Source organism: Bactrocera tryoni, chromosome 2, assembly GCF_016617805.1.
Source record: "Bactrocera tryoni isolate S06 chromosome 2, CSIRO_BtryS06_freeze2, whole genome shotgun sequence".
NCBI lineage: Eukaryota > Metazoa > Arthropoda > Insecta > Diptera > Tephritidae > Bactrocera > Bactrocera tryoni.
In genome coordinates, this window is record NC_052500.1 from 27,433,461 (window position 1) to 27,453,127 (window position 19,667).

Consider the following 19,667-nt stretch of genomic DNA (forward strand, 5'->3'; position numbering starts at 1 on the left):
TCTAATGTTTATTATCATTCGAAAGAACATTCTTGGGCATTTATTTTTTGAAGAATATCTCTTTGAAATTTTGGATGCGGCTACGTCTCAGATGGTCCATCCGTTGAGTCCAATTTTCGATGACTCGTTCAAGCATTTCTACTGGTAACTAGCGAATATGAACACGATTGATGTTTTGCTACAAGACTTAAATCGAAGCGAGATTGTTCGCATAGGCTTTAGACTTTACATATCCCCACAGGAAAAGTCTAACAGTGTGATATCACACGAACTTAGTGGCTAATCGACCGGGTCAAAATGTGAAGTTATCTGCGCACCGAAATGTTCTCTCAATAAATCCATTGATTGGTATGATGTGTGGAAAGTGCCGTCTTGTTAAAACCAAATGTCGCAGAGAACACGAGCTTAAATTTCAGGTATCAAATAGTCGGTTATCATTGCGAGGTAATGGTCGCCATTGACGGTTACATTCTAAACGGCGTCTTTCTGAAGAATAATGAACCTATGATTCCACCTGCCCACAAACTACGCCAAGTCGATGTTTTCGAATGAAAGGGCAGCTATTTGCTTGCTTACATACCCATTGAGGCAGAAATAAGCCTAATCGCTGAACAAAATTTGGCTCGAAAACGACGGATCTTCTTGGAACTTTTCAAGAGCCAATAGAGCGAAGCGATGTCACTTGGCAGGGTCGAGCGGCTTTAGTTCTTGAACAAGCTGTATTTTGAACGCTTGCAATTTAAGATCCCGACGTAAAATGCGCCAAGTCGTTCCATACGTCAGTCCGAGCTGCTGCTAACAGCTATCGACCCTCCACGATCTTCGTGTACACTCTCAGCTACGGCTGCTATATTTTCTTCACTGCGTGCTGGACGTGGTCTATTCGGTCTAATATTGCTCAATAATGAATACTGGATCTCAAGATGGGTGATGGTGTTGCGAATTAAATTTAGTTTCTTACCTTCATTTGCCTTTTTCCAAACCCAATTTTGAATAGGATGGCAAGTTTTCAATAAAATTTCTACGACTGACATCTGATCTTAAACCTGTTTAGTTTGCTATTTCTTTGTAAATTCAAATGAATATAATTTTATAACATGTGGCAACCCTTTTCATGTAGCATTATCAAATAAATTCTATACAATTGTTTCAAAAATAATTTTAAAACATGTGGAAATCCTTTTCATGAAGCATTATCAGATAAATTCTATACATTTTTTTTTAATAATAATTTTGGAACGGATGGTAACCTCATAATTTTTTTTATTATTTTTATAAATTCGGCTTCTTCAATTTTTTTTTGTAAGTTTAATTGAATATAATTTTATAACATGTGGCAACCCTTTTCATGTAGCATTATCAAATAAATTCTATACAATTGTTTCAAAAATACGGATGGTAACCTCATAATTTTTTTATTATTTTTACAAATTTGGCTTCTTCGATTTTTTTTTTGTAAATTTAAATGAATATAATTTTATATCATATGGCAACCTTTTTCATGTAGCATTATCAAATAAATTCTATACAATTTTTTCAAAAATAATTTTATAACATGTGGCAATCCTTTTCATGAAACATTATCAAATAAATTCTATACATTTTTTTTCATAATAATTTTGGAACGGATGGTAACCTCATAATTTTTTTATTATTTTTATAAATTCGGCTTCTTCGATTTTTTTTTTTTGTAAATTTAATTGAATATAATTTTATAACATGTGGCAACCCTTTTCATGTAGCATTATGATATAAATTATATACAATTTTTTTTTTAATAATTTTCAAACTGGTGGTAGCCTCATAATTTTTTTACATTGTTTTTTATTATTTTTATAAATTCCGCTTCTTCGATTTTTTTTTTGTAAATTTAATTGAATATAATTTTATAACATATGGCAACCTTTTTCGTGTAGCATTATTAAATAGATTCTATAAAATATTTTTCAAATGGATGGCAATCTCATAATCTCTTTAAACTATTTTTGCAATTTTTTTTTTTTAATTCTGGTGGCAACCTTATACATATTTTACACTGTTTTTACTTATTTTTTTTTTAATCCTGCTTTTTAGAATTCAATTTGAATAAAGCATGTTGGCTAATGTTTATTTTTTATGCAACCCTGTAGAACCCCTGACAGAAAAACATTAACCAGTTTGTGTGTTTATAATTTTCATACAGTGGTGCCTTAGTGTTTCAGTTATACAAATAATTTATTTTCTGTTTATTTTTCCGCACCACTGTATGAAAATTACAAAAACACCAACAAGCTAACAACACTTAGCCGGCAAATAAATGAATGTCATTCAAAAGATGGCTTTGTTAACACAAAACACAAAAGGTAAAGGTTGTAGGAGAGTAAGAGAGAAAAAGAGAGAACGCAAAAAACTTTTCCACACAACAATATGGAAATTGCAGTGAGTGTTGAGTGTAAAAGCTCAACCACGCAGCTTTTACGCTTACCACTTTTCCGCGATGAAGCATTGCCGCCGATACACGAGTGTTGGAACAGTTGCTGCGCGATTACGGAACGGAACGGTTGTAAGCGGAAAAACCCAAAGCATAGCCGTGTACTTGACAATATTGTGCTGGTGAATTTTTTTCTTCCTCTTGGACGAACTCACCACCCAAACGCAGAGTGGTGTGAGTGCGCGCGTGTGTTTGTCGCCAGAGGGTGGCAGTCCATATTAATGCCTAGCAATTGTTGCCTTGTTAGTGTGTGTGTGTACGAATGTGTATATGTGAAAACGTAAGCAGCGAAGGATGTATAGAAAAAAAAACAACAAAAACAGCAATAATACAAGTGTGTACCGAAACAGCTGTGACAAGCGATGGCAATTTTCGAAGTTTCTTTCAGCGCTGAATTTAAAAGCGTGTGCTAAATCAAAGTGAGCTTGTGACTGTGTCTGTGTGGGTTGTGTGGACATTTTGTTTTGTGTACAAGCATACGCATACATACATACGTGCGTGTTTAATGAACATACCGCGGGCAGCCGGTCGAAAATATGGGGTGAACACACACACACCCACAAACAACCAAAATCAAAGCGTGTGCAATAAAATAAAATATGCGAAACATTGTGGATTTTTCACTTTTCAGCGCATAACGGTATGCTATGTGTGGCACGAATAATGCCAGCGGATTAATAAACTGCAGACGAAAGGATTATTGCCGACAGCGTCAACGCACAAAAAGTGTTGCATATTTTATGGCGTTGCGAAGCGAGTGAACAGCATTAGAAAGAGAGAGAGTTACGCTTAAAAATAGCAGATTACGTAAACTTGCTGCACCAAAACACGCCAAAGTGCATTTAAGTGAAAAAAAACAAGCAAATAAAATCTCCATTGAAAAAAGGGAATTTATTCATTTTGGATTTCAACCAATGCATAATACCTATTATATAGTCGCTTGTTAGCGCGAGTGATTTAAGCAGCGCAAATATTTGCCAGCCAACCAAAAAACATAAAATAAAAACAAAAAAACACAAAAAATCCGCTATTCGCAGTGAAGTGTGGCAGGCGAGGCGCAAATACGTGTACGCTGTACGTGGAAGCATCCGTGTTGTAACCTTGACATGCGGCCTACAGCCAGGCAGCCAGCCCTTTAAACACACACACACAGTCATGCAAGCATATGTGTAGTGTACCGTTAGTGTGTGTATGTGTGAACGTGCAACCTGCGGCCTACATTCAAAAGCGAATCGAGCAGACGAAAACGCAAAGAACGGCAGACGCATAACGGCACATAGCAGCAGACGAGCAGTCACTTCCTTAGCGTCATTGCCTGCTACACACCCTCGCACGCGCACGCACACACGCAGAGACGCTCAAGCGTTAAAAGTACCATTTATTTGCGTGTGCATATTTTATACATAAACCTTGGTGTATCGCACATACATATGTATATGTATATGTAAAAATATATATGGTTGTGCGTGCGAAAGCTCGTCGCTTACGTATGTAGGTACTCAGCTCGTCGGCTCCAGCAGTCTTGAATGACTTTAGTTTCATTTGTGTTTTCGTTTTTGTCACAACTGTCGAGTGGCAGACAAAAAGGCAACGGACAATGGTCACGTGTGTGTGTGTGTATAGTGTATAATTTGCCAAGTTAACGAGTTGAAGTGTAGACTGCAGACCAAAAAATATATAAAAAAATTAAATTTATTTAAAATAACAACAATAAAAACAAATAATCAATTTAATGCAAACTTGTGCTTTGTGTGCTCACAAAATCGGGTCCGTTATAAAACTCCCGTTCGGCTTAGTTTTGTACCGTTAAGGCTTCTACTAGTTAGCGCTTCGTTTTGTTACCGCTTTGACGGCACTGTGATGTACTTATTCCCGTTACATAACGCCTGTTACTTCATCTCTCCACTTCATCTCCGTAAACTACGTGCTCTACACCAGCAACAACTACAACAACAACTACATCTTCATCTCCACCAAAAACGTCGCGAAACTCTACACTACCAGCTGGGATTTTATCTTCAAAACTCAAACATAGCCGATGCTTTTGAAACATGCCCAAACAAAGCAATGTTGCCACGATTACCGCTGCGACAGACGATGGCGCTGTGAAGCCGCATGAGTCCACTTTGAACGGTGGCGATAATATCATAACCATCAGCACGAGCAGCATCACCGACGAGTGTCACTCATCAGCGCTCGACGAGCATTCGTTAAAGCCCCCCGCATCATCACCGAAATCAACAACAGACAGTAACGAAACTGCCGATCGTCAGCATTCCTGCACATATCTGAAACCGACAGCTTCAGCGATCACCGTCTCCAATACAGCGACCAGCAACGCCGCGGAGCCCGCAACACAAACTCGCGCTTCCCCACAGTGTTGTGATCTGTCGCGTTGCATTTCGTATCAAGAGAATATCGCCGATGTGCATCATCGCCGCGGCCGTCGTTTGCATGGCTTACAATTGCCGCTACATCCGCTACAAGTATTCGGTTGGCTTGTGCTCATTCTCTTCGGTATAGCCACATTCTGTGTACTGATACCGTCGTTCTCGAGTGAAATACAGGGTCCGCTATACGGTCTCGTTGGTGGTTTGTTTGTCGTGCACGTGGTGTCACATTTGACCGCACTCCTTACCGACCCCGCCGATCGTGAGCTGCAACGCGTGCATCGCAACGATCGCATAGTGCCGGAATTCGACCGCAACCGTCACGCGCATGTCATTGAAAACGGTCGCTGTCATTTGTGTAATATACGCACCTCGTCGCAGCGCACAAAACACTGTTCGGTTTGTAATAAGTGCGTCGGCAAGTTCGATCATCACTGCAAATGGTTGAATCACTGTATCGGTTCGCGTAATTATGCGGCATTTCTAATGTGTGTGGTCAGTGCAGTGGCCGCGACGGTGGTCATTGTCGCAGCCGTGGTGGCGCAAATTGTGCTCTACTACGTCCATCCCGAATGGCTGAGCTTCTGGCAGTCCACAGACGGAAATGGAACCAACGTTGCAAGCGGCTACCCCGCTGCGGTGCTCTACGCACGCAATGCCAGCACGCTTAATGATACAACGGCCGAAGCTGGCAATGCCACGGCCAACATTGAATTCGCCACAAATGTTACCGCCAATATTAGCGCTTATCTGCTGGATACCGATTTGTTGCCGGATAATGGGACGCTGCCAGCACTTGCTGAGAACGTGAGTACACTGATTGCGGACACAATCAACGACACCCTGCTGTCGCACTTGAATCAGACATACAGTGGAGCCGGCACAACGTCGGACACGGCAGGCGTCACTTCGAACAATAATGTTACAGTGGCCACCATAGCCGGCATTGGTGTGAGCGATACAATATTTTTGGTGCTTATTGGTTTGTTAGGTCTGCTGGCCGCCATCACCGCTGGACTGCTTATGCATCTCTGCTTTTTCCACATATACATCTCATTTTTGGGACTTACGACCTACGAGTACATACGCAACCATCGGCAAGCGCAGGAGCTCAAAGCCAAAGAAGCCAACGCCAAGCAGCCGAAAAAAGATCAACATTACCCTTTGACTCCGTCCAAAAAGACTAACGACTGTGGCCAAATTTACTTTTGTTCAAGTGCACGACATCCGAACGCCATCAATCCCGCTGATGTGCATTATTTTGAAGCGCGTAAGCCGCCACCAAAACGCGACGACAGTCCGCGCTCGCGTCTACATTGCTGCGTTAATTCCAGGGAATATCATCAGTCCGCTTCGAAGACATACTACATGTGTTCGCTGCTCGAGGAGAACGCGGTGCACTCACCGCTTGCAATATCGCATATCAGCGGCGGAGACAGCATCAGAGCCGGTCGCATGTACGACGCAAGCGACACCGCTGAAGCAACAGATAGAGGGTACAAGTCCTTCCATTGCTGTTCTTCATTTGGCGCGATGGCGACGCAACGTCGCGTCAGCGCTGCAACGTCCAAAGCCACATTGGTCAGCGACTTGGAGGCGATAAGCGCGCGTCGCTCTTACATGCAGTACACCGAGCAATGTACGTTGTGTACCTTTCGTATACGCAGTCCCATAGTGAGCAAACGCGTCGGCGATGTAAGCGCACGTACGGCCAGTGCCAAGCAACGCAGCGCCCATGGTCCGAGAGAGTTGAGTCCAACGCCGCGCACCCTTTCGGCGAGCTCGAAAGTGGTTAATAGCGAGCATCAACGCTGCTGTATGAAGTCGATATCGAAGAATCAGCGTTGGCGTCGAAAATGGAATTGTTGCTCGAATGTGCCCGACAGTCCCGACGTGCCGAATGATATTATCGCCGCATTGGCGATGCGTCACCAACACAGCACTGCCACCAGCAGCGGCAAGAAAGTAAATGCCACAGAGATACCAGTGCATTTCATTAAAACAGTCAATGGTAGCGGCAGCGGTGACAGCAGCACTGCCAGCCTCAGTGGTAGCCGCCCAACCTCTCCACGCAGTGCCAATCTCAAAGCAAGTTCACGCGTACGCCACACACGCACCTGGCCAATGCCACGCCTACGACACATGATGCGTATGCTGGGTCGTTATCGTCGCACGCGTTGTCGTCAAACGGATGTCAACAATGCAATTAGTGCCGTTGATGAGCATCAGGTGAAACAAAATCAAATCCGCCCATTACATTTGCAGCCTAGCGGCAATGGCGCCTACAGTCGCCAACATCTTAATAATCACCAACAATCGCAACAACATTACAACGACAGCAGCTCACCACAGCCGCCCTCATCCACAACGACAGCGTCGGAGCGTAGCGATCAGAGCCTCTACAGTGATTCGAGTAATCTCACAACCCCCTCAGGTCAGACGCCCAATGCCATTGAAACGATTCTGCCCACATCAGTGATACGTGACGACACGTCCATGACATATACGACACCCATGGGAATCACATTGCCACCGGCCTTGCCACCACCGACGCGTCGCAAAATACCGAATCCTACAAATTTGGAAGAGCTCGCAGAGACACTGAGTTTTGTCTCGCATTCGTCGGGCGGCAGTTCGGGCACTCTGTCGCCGGTGCAAAGACTTCCTACGCTGAGCAACGTTTATCGCCGTCAGCGACGCAAACATTTCTTACGTACACGTTCACCAACTTTGTCGCCAATACACGAGACCGGTCTGTCGAATCCAACATCACCGCAACCGGGTCGCCATAATGCAAGCGCCACCGGCTCAAATGCCGCTGTTTCGTCGGGCGGTCTCTCTTGCGATTCAGCGGAGTTGGCGCGAAAGAATTCATCGAATAGTTCACTACATAGCGTTAGTTCCAACTCTAGCAGTACTTAAATATTTCAAATTTACCATATTCGCCAATTATTTTTTTTATTGGTCAGCTGTGGAGTAATATTGAAGAGTCGTGTAAGATGTAAAGGTGTGTGTGTTGCGCTGCTAACTACACCAAGTCCCAACACCAGATGTTTTTCAAAGTAGTTTTATCAGTAGCAATATCGGTTAAATTTTAATAATGTCTTATGTTCCGTGAAATTTCTCTTAAAAACTACGAATGGGTTTTATTGCCAAGTATTTTACTCATACAGTCCGCTTGTCGAGTCTAGCAGAAATATTTTCCTATTTTATTTACTACAAAAATGCTTTTATAGAAATGCCAATAGTAAATTTTGAAGTATTTTTATCCTTTGAAGGCATAATGATGTTTAAGTTTAGAGCAGCGCTTTACCTAAGTCATTTCACTTTCCCATATAACTGGATCTTAAAAGTGCAACGGCTTTGCTTAGTTCCAAAATCATCAAAACTTGATATACGATGACTTTTAATCCATTTGAATTAGAGAATCTTGCTACCAGGCTTATATAGCGATTGTATGGACTTATTACATAAGTCCAAAAATAGTACCTTAGACTTACAGTTACTATAGCGTGGCACTGGTCTGTTATAAAAAAAAGAAAACCGTCTTCCTCTTTCTCTTTGAAGCAGACTTGCAGCTCCAACACTAACCAGACACAGAATACTTAAAGCCCATAAAATTGGCGCATCCAGCGATAATATAGCCCAGAGTGCCAGTACACCTACCTACCTGCCTACCAAGCGGCATACGGTCTACAGTGGTCACCAGTTCAAACATAATTTCGAAAAAAAGCATTTGAAGCTGCTGCTGCGGCTAGCTTCTTGCACTCGAACGTTTCAAAGCGCCCATGAACCCTTTGCCAATTATCGAATAACTCGAAAAGTATTTACTTGAAATTTCCATAGAATACTTCCAATATATTATACTTGAAGGGAATGTGAAATTCGTCGATTTTTTATTTAATTATACCGCCTACCACCCAACCCCTAATAAAGGGGGATCCATTTCGAACCTCCGACTAATTTTTTAAAGAAAAAACACAAACTTCAAATTTAATGGGGAATGTTTATTACTCTTCGAAATATCATTCCTTAGCATTTATTTCACATATAAAGATTATCTCTTTCAAATGTTAGCCACAGCTACGTCTCACGTCGTTCATCCATTGAGTTCAATTTCCAACTGACGAATAACACGCTTGATGTTTTGCTTCAATTTTTGAATCGAACGGACGGGTTTGTCCTTCTGTAAGACTTTAGACTTTACATATCCCCACAAGGAAAAAGTCTAACGGTGTGATATCACACGATCTTAGTGGTCAATTGACCGGGCCAAAACGTGAAATTATCTGCTCACCGAAGTGTTCTCTCAATAAATTTATTGATTGATGCGATGTGTGGAAATGTCGCCGAGATGGAGAGCTTCAATTTCAGGCATAAAATTGTTGGTTATCATGGCGCGATAACGGTCACCGGCATAGTTTTTAAAGTAATATGAACCCATGACTCCACCGGCTAACAAACTACACAAAACCGTTGTTTTTTCTGGATGAAATGCCAGCTTTTGATATCTTTTCAGTTCGAAATTAACCAGAATCGGAAACGTCGGATATTCTTGGAATTTTTCAAAAGCCCTTAGAACGACGTGATTTCGCGCGGTAGGTCGAGTGGCTTAAGATCTGAACAAGAATAATATGACAGCTAAAAAGTAGTAGCTCTACTTGAATAACCTGTTACAATATATTTTATATGAGAAAGTGCGTATTTCTGGGGGTTCCTTAATATTATTTTTAATTTTACTGGTTGGATTTGTGTGCAGCTCTTCGATTTTTAACCAAATAAATTTGTATGCCTTTTTCTCTGGATATTTTAGAATATGTGAGGCAATTTTCATACGAAAAATATACCTTAAAAAGTGGTATACTCGTATCCGTAACCGCAGAAGCGTTAAAAATTTACTATTTATACTTAAATATAACATATGTATAGAAGGATGCCTGTTTCGCCTAGCAATTTCTCCTCGAATTCATACATACACACTCACACTTGTGCATGCATTCTCAGATATTCGTGCCTACGAAATTGCATGTTAGCAAATGTACTTGTATATGTATTTCTATACATACGTAAATAAGCAATTTGCATATTGTCCGAGGTTCATGGTCAGTACGCCTTTTATTTCTGCGAATTTCCACGGTAATATTTCACCTGTCACATTGTTGTATTTCAATTAAAGCCTGTTAGGTTTGTTTTGCACATTTACATATGTACAAGCGATATGTAGAGCCAATAATGAATATATATATATATATATACATGTTTGCAAATAAATCACCTAACTACGAGTATACTATGTGTATATCCTTGTGCAGCTGCTTAGTCTTGCAGTAAAAATTCGCACTTCGCAAATAAGCAATCGAAACGGCTGTATTAGCTCTAGTGACCTGCTCTTGAACTATTTTGACTTAAAAAAAATATTTTGAATAATTATGTACCTCTGATATACATATGTTTTGTTGAGTTTATTTTTGTTTAGCTGGTGTTATATTGAAAAATTGAACAAATGGTTGGTTTAACATATTTCAATAATTTCCATCATTTTTTTCATAAACTTTTTCTTGGGTCTGAGACTTGGAAATCTAATTTAAAATAAAAGTGCTACAAAGCTTTGGGATGTCAATGAAATTCTTTATTTCTATGTATGTACATTCGATACATTTATGTATGGAACTCTATTTCTTTAGCATGTCCAGACGCTGAACCCAATTTTCGATTTCCAAGCAACAATCGGCCGTACGAAGAGTTCATCAATCGTCGCTGGCTTATTGGCATATATCATAAACTTGACGTAGCCCCACAGTAAATAGTCTAACGGCTTCAAATCGCACTATCGAGGTGGCCAATTGACGGCGCCATTTCGTGAGATAACATAAGATAACACGTTCACCAAACTTGGTTTTCAACAAATCGATTGTGACATTCGCTGTGTGGCTTGTCGCGTCGTACTGTTGAACCCACATATTGTCCAAATCCATATCATCCAATTCGGGTCAAAAATATTCGGTTATCATTGAGCGGTAGCGATGCCCCATTCACAGTAACGTGCCGGTCTTGGTCATCACGGAAGAGGTACAGCCCAATGACGTCGCCGGCCTATGAACCGCACCAAACCGTAATTTTCTCGGAATACAATAGTGACTCTTGGAGTACGTGTAGATGCTGCCGGACCAATAACGCATATTTTGCTTATTGACGCAGCCATTCAGACAGAAATGAGCCTCATTGCTGTAGAAAATTTTTCGATGAAAATTCCGATAATTTTCAATTTGATCTAGTTAGGATGTACACGTCAACGTCACAGAGTTGCCCAACGCTTGAGAACGACGTGTGAGAGACTGATTTGGGTCTTCCTCAATTGATGCTTTAGCGGCAGCAATATTCTCGACACTATAGACACCTCTTTGTCTCACTGGCATGGGAACATTTTGTACTGTGCCTGTGGATTGAAATTTTTCCACTAGACGCTCAATTGTTGACGTGACAGGACGATTATGACGACCATAAATTGGACGTAGCGCTTTTAAAGTTGAGTCCACTAACTCCGAAATTCAGTAGTAAATTATAATAATTTCGACTCGTTGTTGGATCGTATATCTTTCCATGATGAAATTGAAAACTTACTGAAGAGAAATTTCAAAAGAGCGGGAAGAATATTGGTGTCGTTTGCTGTCGTCATCGGTTTACTTTTGTAGCCTACTGATAAACCCGTAATCGGAAAATACTGAAAATACAAGTGCGACCCGCTAGATACCATACGATTATGTATTCAAAGCCTTATTTATAATTGCGAACAAATAGAGAATTGTAGACATTTACTAAACACGTCACATCCGCCATTTTCATGTTTCTACGAATGGCTGACTTTCATTCATTTTCCTCCTTTCATAATTATAACAACTCAATTGTTTTATATTATTTTTCCTTTCTTGGTTTGTGCATCTACTCAACCCACTTTTCGTTTATATTCATAACAAAATTACTTCAACCACATCTCCCGCCCCTAATTAAAAATTTGCCTTGTTGCTACGCCACTGTTGTTTACTCTACTACAACAAAGCGGCGCGGAGTCAGCAAAGAGAATTCAGTATGAGTCCAGCTAAATGAAATGCTATGCACTTACCGGAATGTAATTGTACAGCGTTATACGTGTATTTAAGCTTGTCGAAGCACGACAAACATTGAAAGCAGTCAAGATGAGTCTCGGATACCGGTATACGGAGGACGCGGTCATTCGCGAAGTGTCGCTGCACCTTTACTTCGCGCAAACGCTGGCTGTTTTTTGCTTATCATTGGTAATAGTCAGGCAATAAAACAATTGCCATTAAGCCGGAAGCATTTTTCCTGCTCGGCACGTCATCCATTCATTCTCTCTCTCGTTGATCCCTTTTGAGCGAGTGGACGCAGAGCGGTTGCCAAGTCGACTAACAAAGAAGAAAATAAAATTTCAATATATCTGCAATTATAGATAAGCAAGAGTAACAGGCAAGGTGTCGAGTCTGTTGTTGGAGCCGTCAGACGACACTTCAGGTCAGAAGAGCGAACGAGTGTAAGCGCATTGAGCTTTGAAGTTGAAACCTTTTTCATGTTGTACTTAAATATGATGGATTAGTCGGCAACTCTACTTTACAGAATGGATAATGTATATATGTGCAATACTAACACCAGTCGCTAACGTTATAGTGCTGGGAGTAATCTTAAAGCATTATTTGATACAAATCGATTGCACTTTAACTTTCATGCAAGATTTTTTATGAAAGGATTTTTTCAAAATATGAATTATTTTATATCTACATTTTTAATCGAACATTATAATATTGAATTATTTAAAACAGTTCGACTCAGACTAAAGACTGCTAGCCGGCCAAGGTGTCCCACTATCAGACACATTTACGATGTCTCTTTATGTATATGTTGTGAACCCTATGATAGCTCAAACCTAAAACATAGTGTTTTTAGATAAGGTTCGACTTGACTTGAAAGAAATTTGAAAAACATAATATGTAATAACTTTAAAAGTGATGGCTGTTTGTATTGATTCAGTTCCAACCAAAGCTCCCTGCGTTTACCATCACTAATCCTTGAAGATCCCATCTAAAATCAGTCAGACAGAAAAAAAATTTAATTTTTTTTTTGCTTCGTCGAATTTTGTTATTAAGTTAAGAAAACAGATTTTTTCAGCTTTTCGGGAAAACCCAACAATTAATGTTTTATAAAAAATCCTTCGAATTAGTTCAGTTTGTCGTGTTTTTAAAAAGTTAAATAGGTTATGTTAGGTTATACTGACCCTTAGTAATGCCAGATGAAAGTTTAGTTTAATTTCAAGTGAAAAATTCGTCAAACAAAACGTCAATAATTTTTGCAAAACTTTGAGAGCGACGTGGTGTCTACGTTTGATACTTCGTTTAGAGCTTGGAACTCCGAAGCACCTGGATACTTTAGCCGAGTTCAAGATAGTGCTGGACAAAGGCAAAGGAGGTGTTCGAGCGTCTCTCTCATATCAACTTCTCTGCATTTCTGCATATATCGTTATCACTTATGCCCAGCTAGCGCTGGTTGTAATCTGTCAAGAGGTGTGAGTAAGAAGAAAGCGAGTTTTCCTAAGGGTCTCTAGCACATGATCTTGGTGATCCTGCATGTACTTGAGGCATTCCATTTCGGCCAGATCATCCTGTCCGCAATTTCATAAATTTCGTTGTATATAGGTATAAGTGACTTCCGTATTTCTATACTGTAGCCAGACATATGACACTTTTGGCAATATCATCAACTGCTTCGTTTCCCGAAACTCCTTTATGGCCTGGCACCGAGTATACGACTGTGAACACCGAGTATACTCGTATATGCAGCCGATACATCTACTGTTTCCCTATTTCTAAAAACATTCTCTGAGTTTGGGTGCTTTCCTTTCAAACTTTTTCAAAAGCTCATTAGCTACAAGTGACCATAGGAGTGGTGACAATACATCCACCTGCGGATTTCCCGTTTGCGGGATGGCTTCGTTCCATGTCGCATTATTCTTCCTACAGCTCAGTAGAGCTTTTATCCATGCTATGATGGCAGGCTCTATCTCGGTTGCTACCAGACCACTGACGATTGCGTTATTGGAGTCATTGTTGAATGCTCCACTTATGTCCAGAAAGACACCCAGAGCATACCTTATGTTCTAGTGCTCTTTCTATATTTAGAGTTAGCGAATGAAGTGCAGTTTTCGTGAATCTACCTATAGGCGTGCTGTGCTTTCATCATCTTGGCAATAAAAGCTTTCCTCTTATATAGGCATCTAGAATTTTTTGAAAAGTCTTCTGGAGGAATGAGGTGAGACTTATTGGTCAGCATTCTTTCAAATAAAGTGAGACTGCTTTGCCCGCCTTTGGTGTGAATACGATCCTCGCCTCTCTCCAAAGGATATAAACATAGTTAAGCCTCAAACATACTCCGTAAATTATGATTAAGTAAGGAACCAGCGTTCTTGATACGTTCTGCATCCTGGCCGAAAAAATACGGTCCATGTGCGGGGATTTAAACGGTTCGAAGCCGTTGATTGCTCAAAGTATTTTGTTTTTCGTTATGATATCTGTTGGGACATATTCTACGTTATCTCTTACATGTTGGAGATCTATAGCGTCTATACACCCTGAAAAATGAGTGTTGACCAGGTCTACCAGTGATCAAGTTCTCTCTCAACATTTTTTGCGTAGTAGCGTAGAGGTAGTCCGGTGCTTAGATAGTTATTTCGTGAGCCTAAGCTACATTGGTTTTCTTTTCTAACTTGAAGTAGAAGGTCCTCCACGTTTCGCTCTTGGCTTTATGAACTTATATTCCTTAAGTACATTTTCGTATTCGCCCAGCAGGACTACTCATTAATCAGTCTGGGTAGTTTGAAGAGTTCCTTGACTCTACGCCTTAGCAATCTGAGCTCCTTGTTCCACCAAGGTAGCCTCGATTTACCCTTTGCGCGTATTGGAGGGCACGCGAGAGACGCTTTCTTGAGAACATTCGTGAGCGTGACTGTCCGTATCTCTGGTTGAGAGATTGAGTCACATTTCTCTGGTCTCAAAAGGTTACATAAATTTCATTAGAATCTGCCGAGCGGGTTTCGAGCTACATTGGTCACCAGTTAAAAAATATTTTTTTGAAAAAACAAAACGCAATTGAGGTTTTAAATTTACTCGTGAGTCCCAGAGTATCCAAGCACTCTTTACTATTTATCGAATAACTCGAAAAGTATTTGTCAAATTTACTTCAAATTTTCACAGAATATTTCTAAGAGATTATACTTTAAGAAAATGCAAACAATGGATATATGTATAATATTCCTACTAAATTACTTGTGTGAGTGTTGAAGGAAAAATTTGTTATTTGAGAATTTATTTTATGTATTTATTTTTTATTTCTTTAGAATTTATTTTGAATAAAAGAAGCCATAAAGCTTACAATATTTAAATACGAAGTTCAGTAAGAAAAAAATCTGTTATATTTTCATCATTTAGCCCTATGAAGTCAATTTAAGCATGGCAAACAAGTAAACCTTTTCCAGAGGCTAATGGAAAATATATATGTATTTTTTATGTTTCAATATTTTTTCTGCTTTTCCTTTTACTTACTAAGCATTAGAAAGAAATAAGCGAAGAAATCGATAATACGATTTGATTTGCTGCTGGTCTAGTCCTTTTCTACGCTCGCAGGTCATTGACACACACACCTTTGCAAACACACATAGAAGCACCTATATGGTAAATTATACATACATATGTATATATAATCTATAAGTACCATATATACTTGAACTCCGTGCATAAAAAGAAACAACACCAAATGGACAAGTTCAACTATGAACACTCGCACGATCCAATGTAGCGAAGAACTTTTATATTCTTCATTTATTTAGAAAGCAATTTGGCGAATTCTCTGTGCTTGTAGTTCAACTGACAGTTATAAAGACACACAACAACAAACATACATACATACTTACATATATAATGTGTCTATTTTAGTGAAACTGTAATTGGATACAAGATAGTCCTTTCAAATTGTTAACAGCCGAATGTATGTACGTAAAAGAAAACAACAAAAACAATAGAAAAACAAATTCAAAATGGACGAATAAAGCATAAGAAAGTAAAACAAAATATGAAGCATAAAAAATGCGAAGTTTATGGCAAAAATAATGCAAACGAATAAATTTACATTGTTTAATAAGAGAAAAAAAAAAATAAAAAATAAATAAATATGGCAAGACTGGAAAAATTTGGTAATAAGTGAATTCGTAATGTTTTTGAACAGCGAAAGTGTTGAAGCGTTGGTGCTAGCATTAGTTCTAGTCTGCATGCACATACATACATACATATGTATAAGTCAATTAAAGCATTTGTGTGTAAATATATATTTTTGCAAAATTAAAAAAAAAAACTCAAAAACGAAATATTAAAATAAATCAGCTTCAAGTGCTCTATGTGAAAGGTTCGAAATATAAAATTAGTAGATAAAAAACGCAGCGCACAGCATTAAAATTGATATATAGTATATTAGTGTAACATTTTAATTGGTATTTATGAGAATATTATAAGAGCAAAGGCCAAATATGACATAAACTAAATTGTGGAACGAGGCAGCAACGAGGGCAAGGTGACAAGAACTAACGGGGATAAACTTGAGACAAAACAAGAAAAAATGTTAATTTCATTTCAAAAGATTCCATACAGAAACTTGATTTTGTATCGGATCTACATGATATAGTGGTACGATTTACAATTTTTCTTCGGATATTGTACCGTTGGCTTAGACAATAACCCATGGAAAATTTCGCCAAGATATCTCGCTGGCAAAAAAAGTTTTCCATATAAGAACTCGATTTTGATCGGTCAGTTTATATGGCAGCTATATGCTAAAGTAGTCCGATATCAGCGGTTCCGACAAATGAGCAGCTTTTTGGGGAGAAAAGCATGTGGCCAAAATTTCAGAACGATATCTCAAAAACTGGGGTACTAGTTCGCGTATGCATTTGCGTGGCAGGTCCCAAAGGAATGGTTCGCTTTCTCACTTTAGCTCGCCTCCAAACGGATGTTTTTTTGACTAACCAGATGATACTTGGTCTAGGACCGAAAATCGTGACCTGTTTGAGCCATATGTAAAATAATCGTTTCTGGTCACACCCAAGTGAATGGCGCTAAGGGAACTTTCCCCACTTTCGTGAACTTCTACACATGGATCCAATTAGCATCCATTTTCAGTTCCAATTGGCAGTGTGGAATGGGTCCGGCACCTCCACATTCAACTGACCAAAGTGTCAGTTCTTCCCGCATTCGGGTTTTAACTACAACCACCACGATACTCCCTAAGGGGCCAGTTCGCATGAGCAAGTTGGAACGAACTCCAAGGACTCCTGCTCCCCGTGGTACCAGAATTAAGTCTCCGATCAGACCTGGTAACCGAAACTACTACCAGTTGAGCTTCCATACTGTTCTGCACTGGTGACCAGGGGTTGGACCCCATACGCACATTACATGATCACCCCATTCACACAAGAAGCTAACCCTAATCCTCAGTTAAACGCCTTCGCCGTCTAAACAATTCACGCCCAAACAGGGTCGTTTGCTGTTCGTTATTCCGACTAAAAGAGATCTCACCGCTAACATGTAGACGTTCATCAGTCCAGCTAATCCCCATACCGCCCAGATCCCTAATGTCCGAGTACATCGGACATTCTGCAATTACATTCACCCAGTCCTCTACCCCCGCCGCACAAAAACAACAGACCCATCAGATAGATTCATCTGAAAGGAAAATGCATTCAGCCCATGCCAATAAGCAGAAAGCTCAGACTCAGACAAAATCTAAAATCTGTATTACTTTCAACAAACCCCAGACCCCGAATATGAGTACATTCACGCGTACTAGTCAAGACTATTGTTCCAACGGTCTTTATCGTAGGAATAGATAGGTCAACACGTTAACTTATTTTATGTCTTCTAAATTGCTAATTTTACCCTATGTTTCCTAGCCATTAAATATAGTGTTATCCGGGGTCTGTCCCAAAATAAGATGGACCATATTGTGGAGACCACGTCCATACACTAGCCATATTTATTATAGTTCATCCCAATCTAAAGATGATTTCAACCGACCGTTTTCTCCAATTTTTTATCCCTTGCGAAAAGAAATGACTACAAAGGCGAGGAATTGGCCATCAAATTGAGGGAAGTAAGGTGTTAAACCAAAGCTAGATTGAAGTTAACACATTTGAGATCCCTTGGTGTGTCCCAACTGTATCTAACCAATATAAAAGAGGGTTTTTTCGGTATCTTTCAAATTTCACAACTTTGGCAGCAAATTTACCTTATGCACACTTTTAGACCCCGTTCCAGACCGTCGCTAATTTGCGAACTCAACATTGATAGCATTATTTGTAAAGTTCTCATAACAATAAAACAAGTTTCTCACTGCTAGTTCTTGTCACCCTGTAGTTTTAGAGTAAATCTTTACATGCACAAATTGGGTAAAAGAAAATGACAACAACAAAACCAGTTATGGTAAATTTTTCGAAAATGCTTTACATGTTTTATTGTAAAAAAAATATTTACCGCGTAAGAAAATTTTAGCATAAAAAATTAAAATAAAATAAAATATATTGTAATAGCGTTATTAAAAAATGAGCAAGCGTTTGGAAAAATCGTGTGCAAACGTTATTTTCGAAGTTACAAGAATTAATTTCGAAATTGCAAAAATAGCTGTTCGAACATTGCATTGTAAAATAATTATCTGCCGCTACACGTTAGTCATAATTTATGATTATTTAAACATTTTAAATAAAAAATTTCAATTTAAGTTTTTACCCTATAGTATAGATTAGTCATTACAACAAAAAATTGTTGTATTTACAATTTATGTATGAAGACAAGAAAATATTTTTAATGCAAACCCTTGCTGATTGAACCAAACCCCTACATATAGACATACGAACACTGTTTATGTGAATGTTGAATGTTCCAGTAAACACGCCCACATTTACACAAATGGAAATTAAACACGAAAATAATAAATAAATAAAAAACACAAAAACATAAATGAAATACTCGTCATAGCCAAATAAATGGGAATTTATTGATTTCAAAACCTTAACAACCGCTAATGTTTTAATTTGTTTCGCTAGGTATAGTCTGTCCGTACTCGTGGGACAAGTTTTTTCTGCATCTATCATAAGTATATAAAATTGAAAAATTGTTATACAATGGTAAGTCTGTGTTTTAAACGCTCTAATATACTTATAGACACTTTTGAACTGAAAGCAAATTTTAAAAATCTAACTGCGCAACACTTGAAGCATCATATAAAGATACGATATCGATAACATATGTACTACTATGAGCAAAAAATAGTAAGACTTTGTTCATAATTTGTGCCGTCGTTCTTTCCAAACCTCGAAACAGTTGTAAAGCGAAAAGCACACGAGGAATCAATGGAGTATGCGACGGTGCAATGTTGTGGTGCAAAAATCAAGAGTTGTCGGCCCATAACTCCACAGTCTTTTTACGACCACCTTTGCGCAAACGACGCATAACACTCAAATGGCATTCCTTGTTGACAGTTTGGCTGGTCGGAAGGAACTCGTAGTTCATCACACCTCGATAATCGGAAAAACTGTCAACATAACCTTGATCTTTAACTGCTTTGCCGTGGTTTTTTTGCCTTCGGTTCACCGGAACAAATTAATTGTTTTTAGAACCAATAATGTTTTTACTATTCTTAGGCCCAAACGTTCTTTGGAAATGGTTTTCACTGATCCTTCCAATATTCTAACCATGCCAGTA

The 19,667-nt window shown here is 39.3% G+C and overlaps 2 protein-coding genes across 2 annotated transcripts in view; both read left to right on the plus strand.

Annotated features, from left to right (window-relative positions):
- The window catches only part of LOC120769821 (tRNA-dihydrouridine(16/17) synthase [NAD(P)(+)]-like), a 69,124-nt gene that overhangs the window by 9,749 nt on the left and 39,708 nt on the right, over positions 1-19,667 (plus strand). The window lies entirely within an intron of this gene.
- Positions 3,917-7,866, plus strand: LOC120769819. Its single transcript, XM_040097027.1, has one exon. The coding sequence runs from the start codon at positions 4,522-4,524 to the stop codon at positions 7,780-7,782; it is 3,261 nt and encodes a 1,086-aa protein (XP_039952961.1). The 5' UTR covers positions 3,917-4,521; the 3' UTR covers positions 7,783-7,866.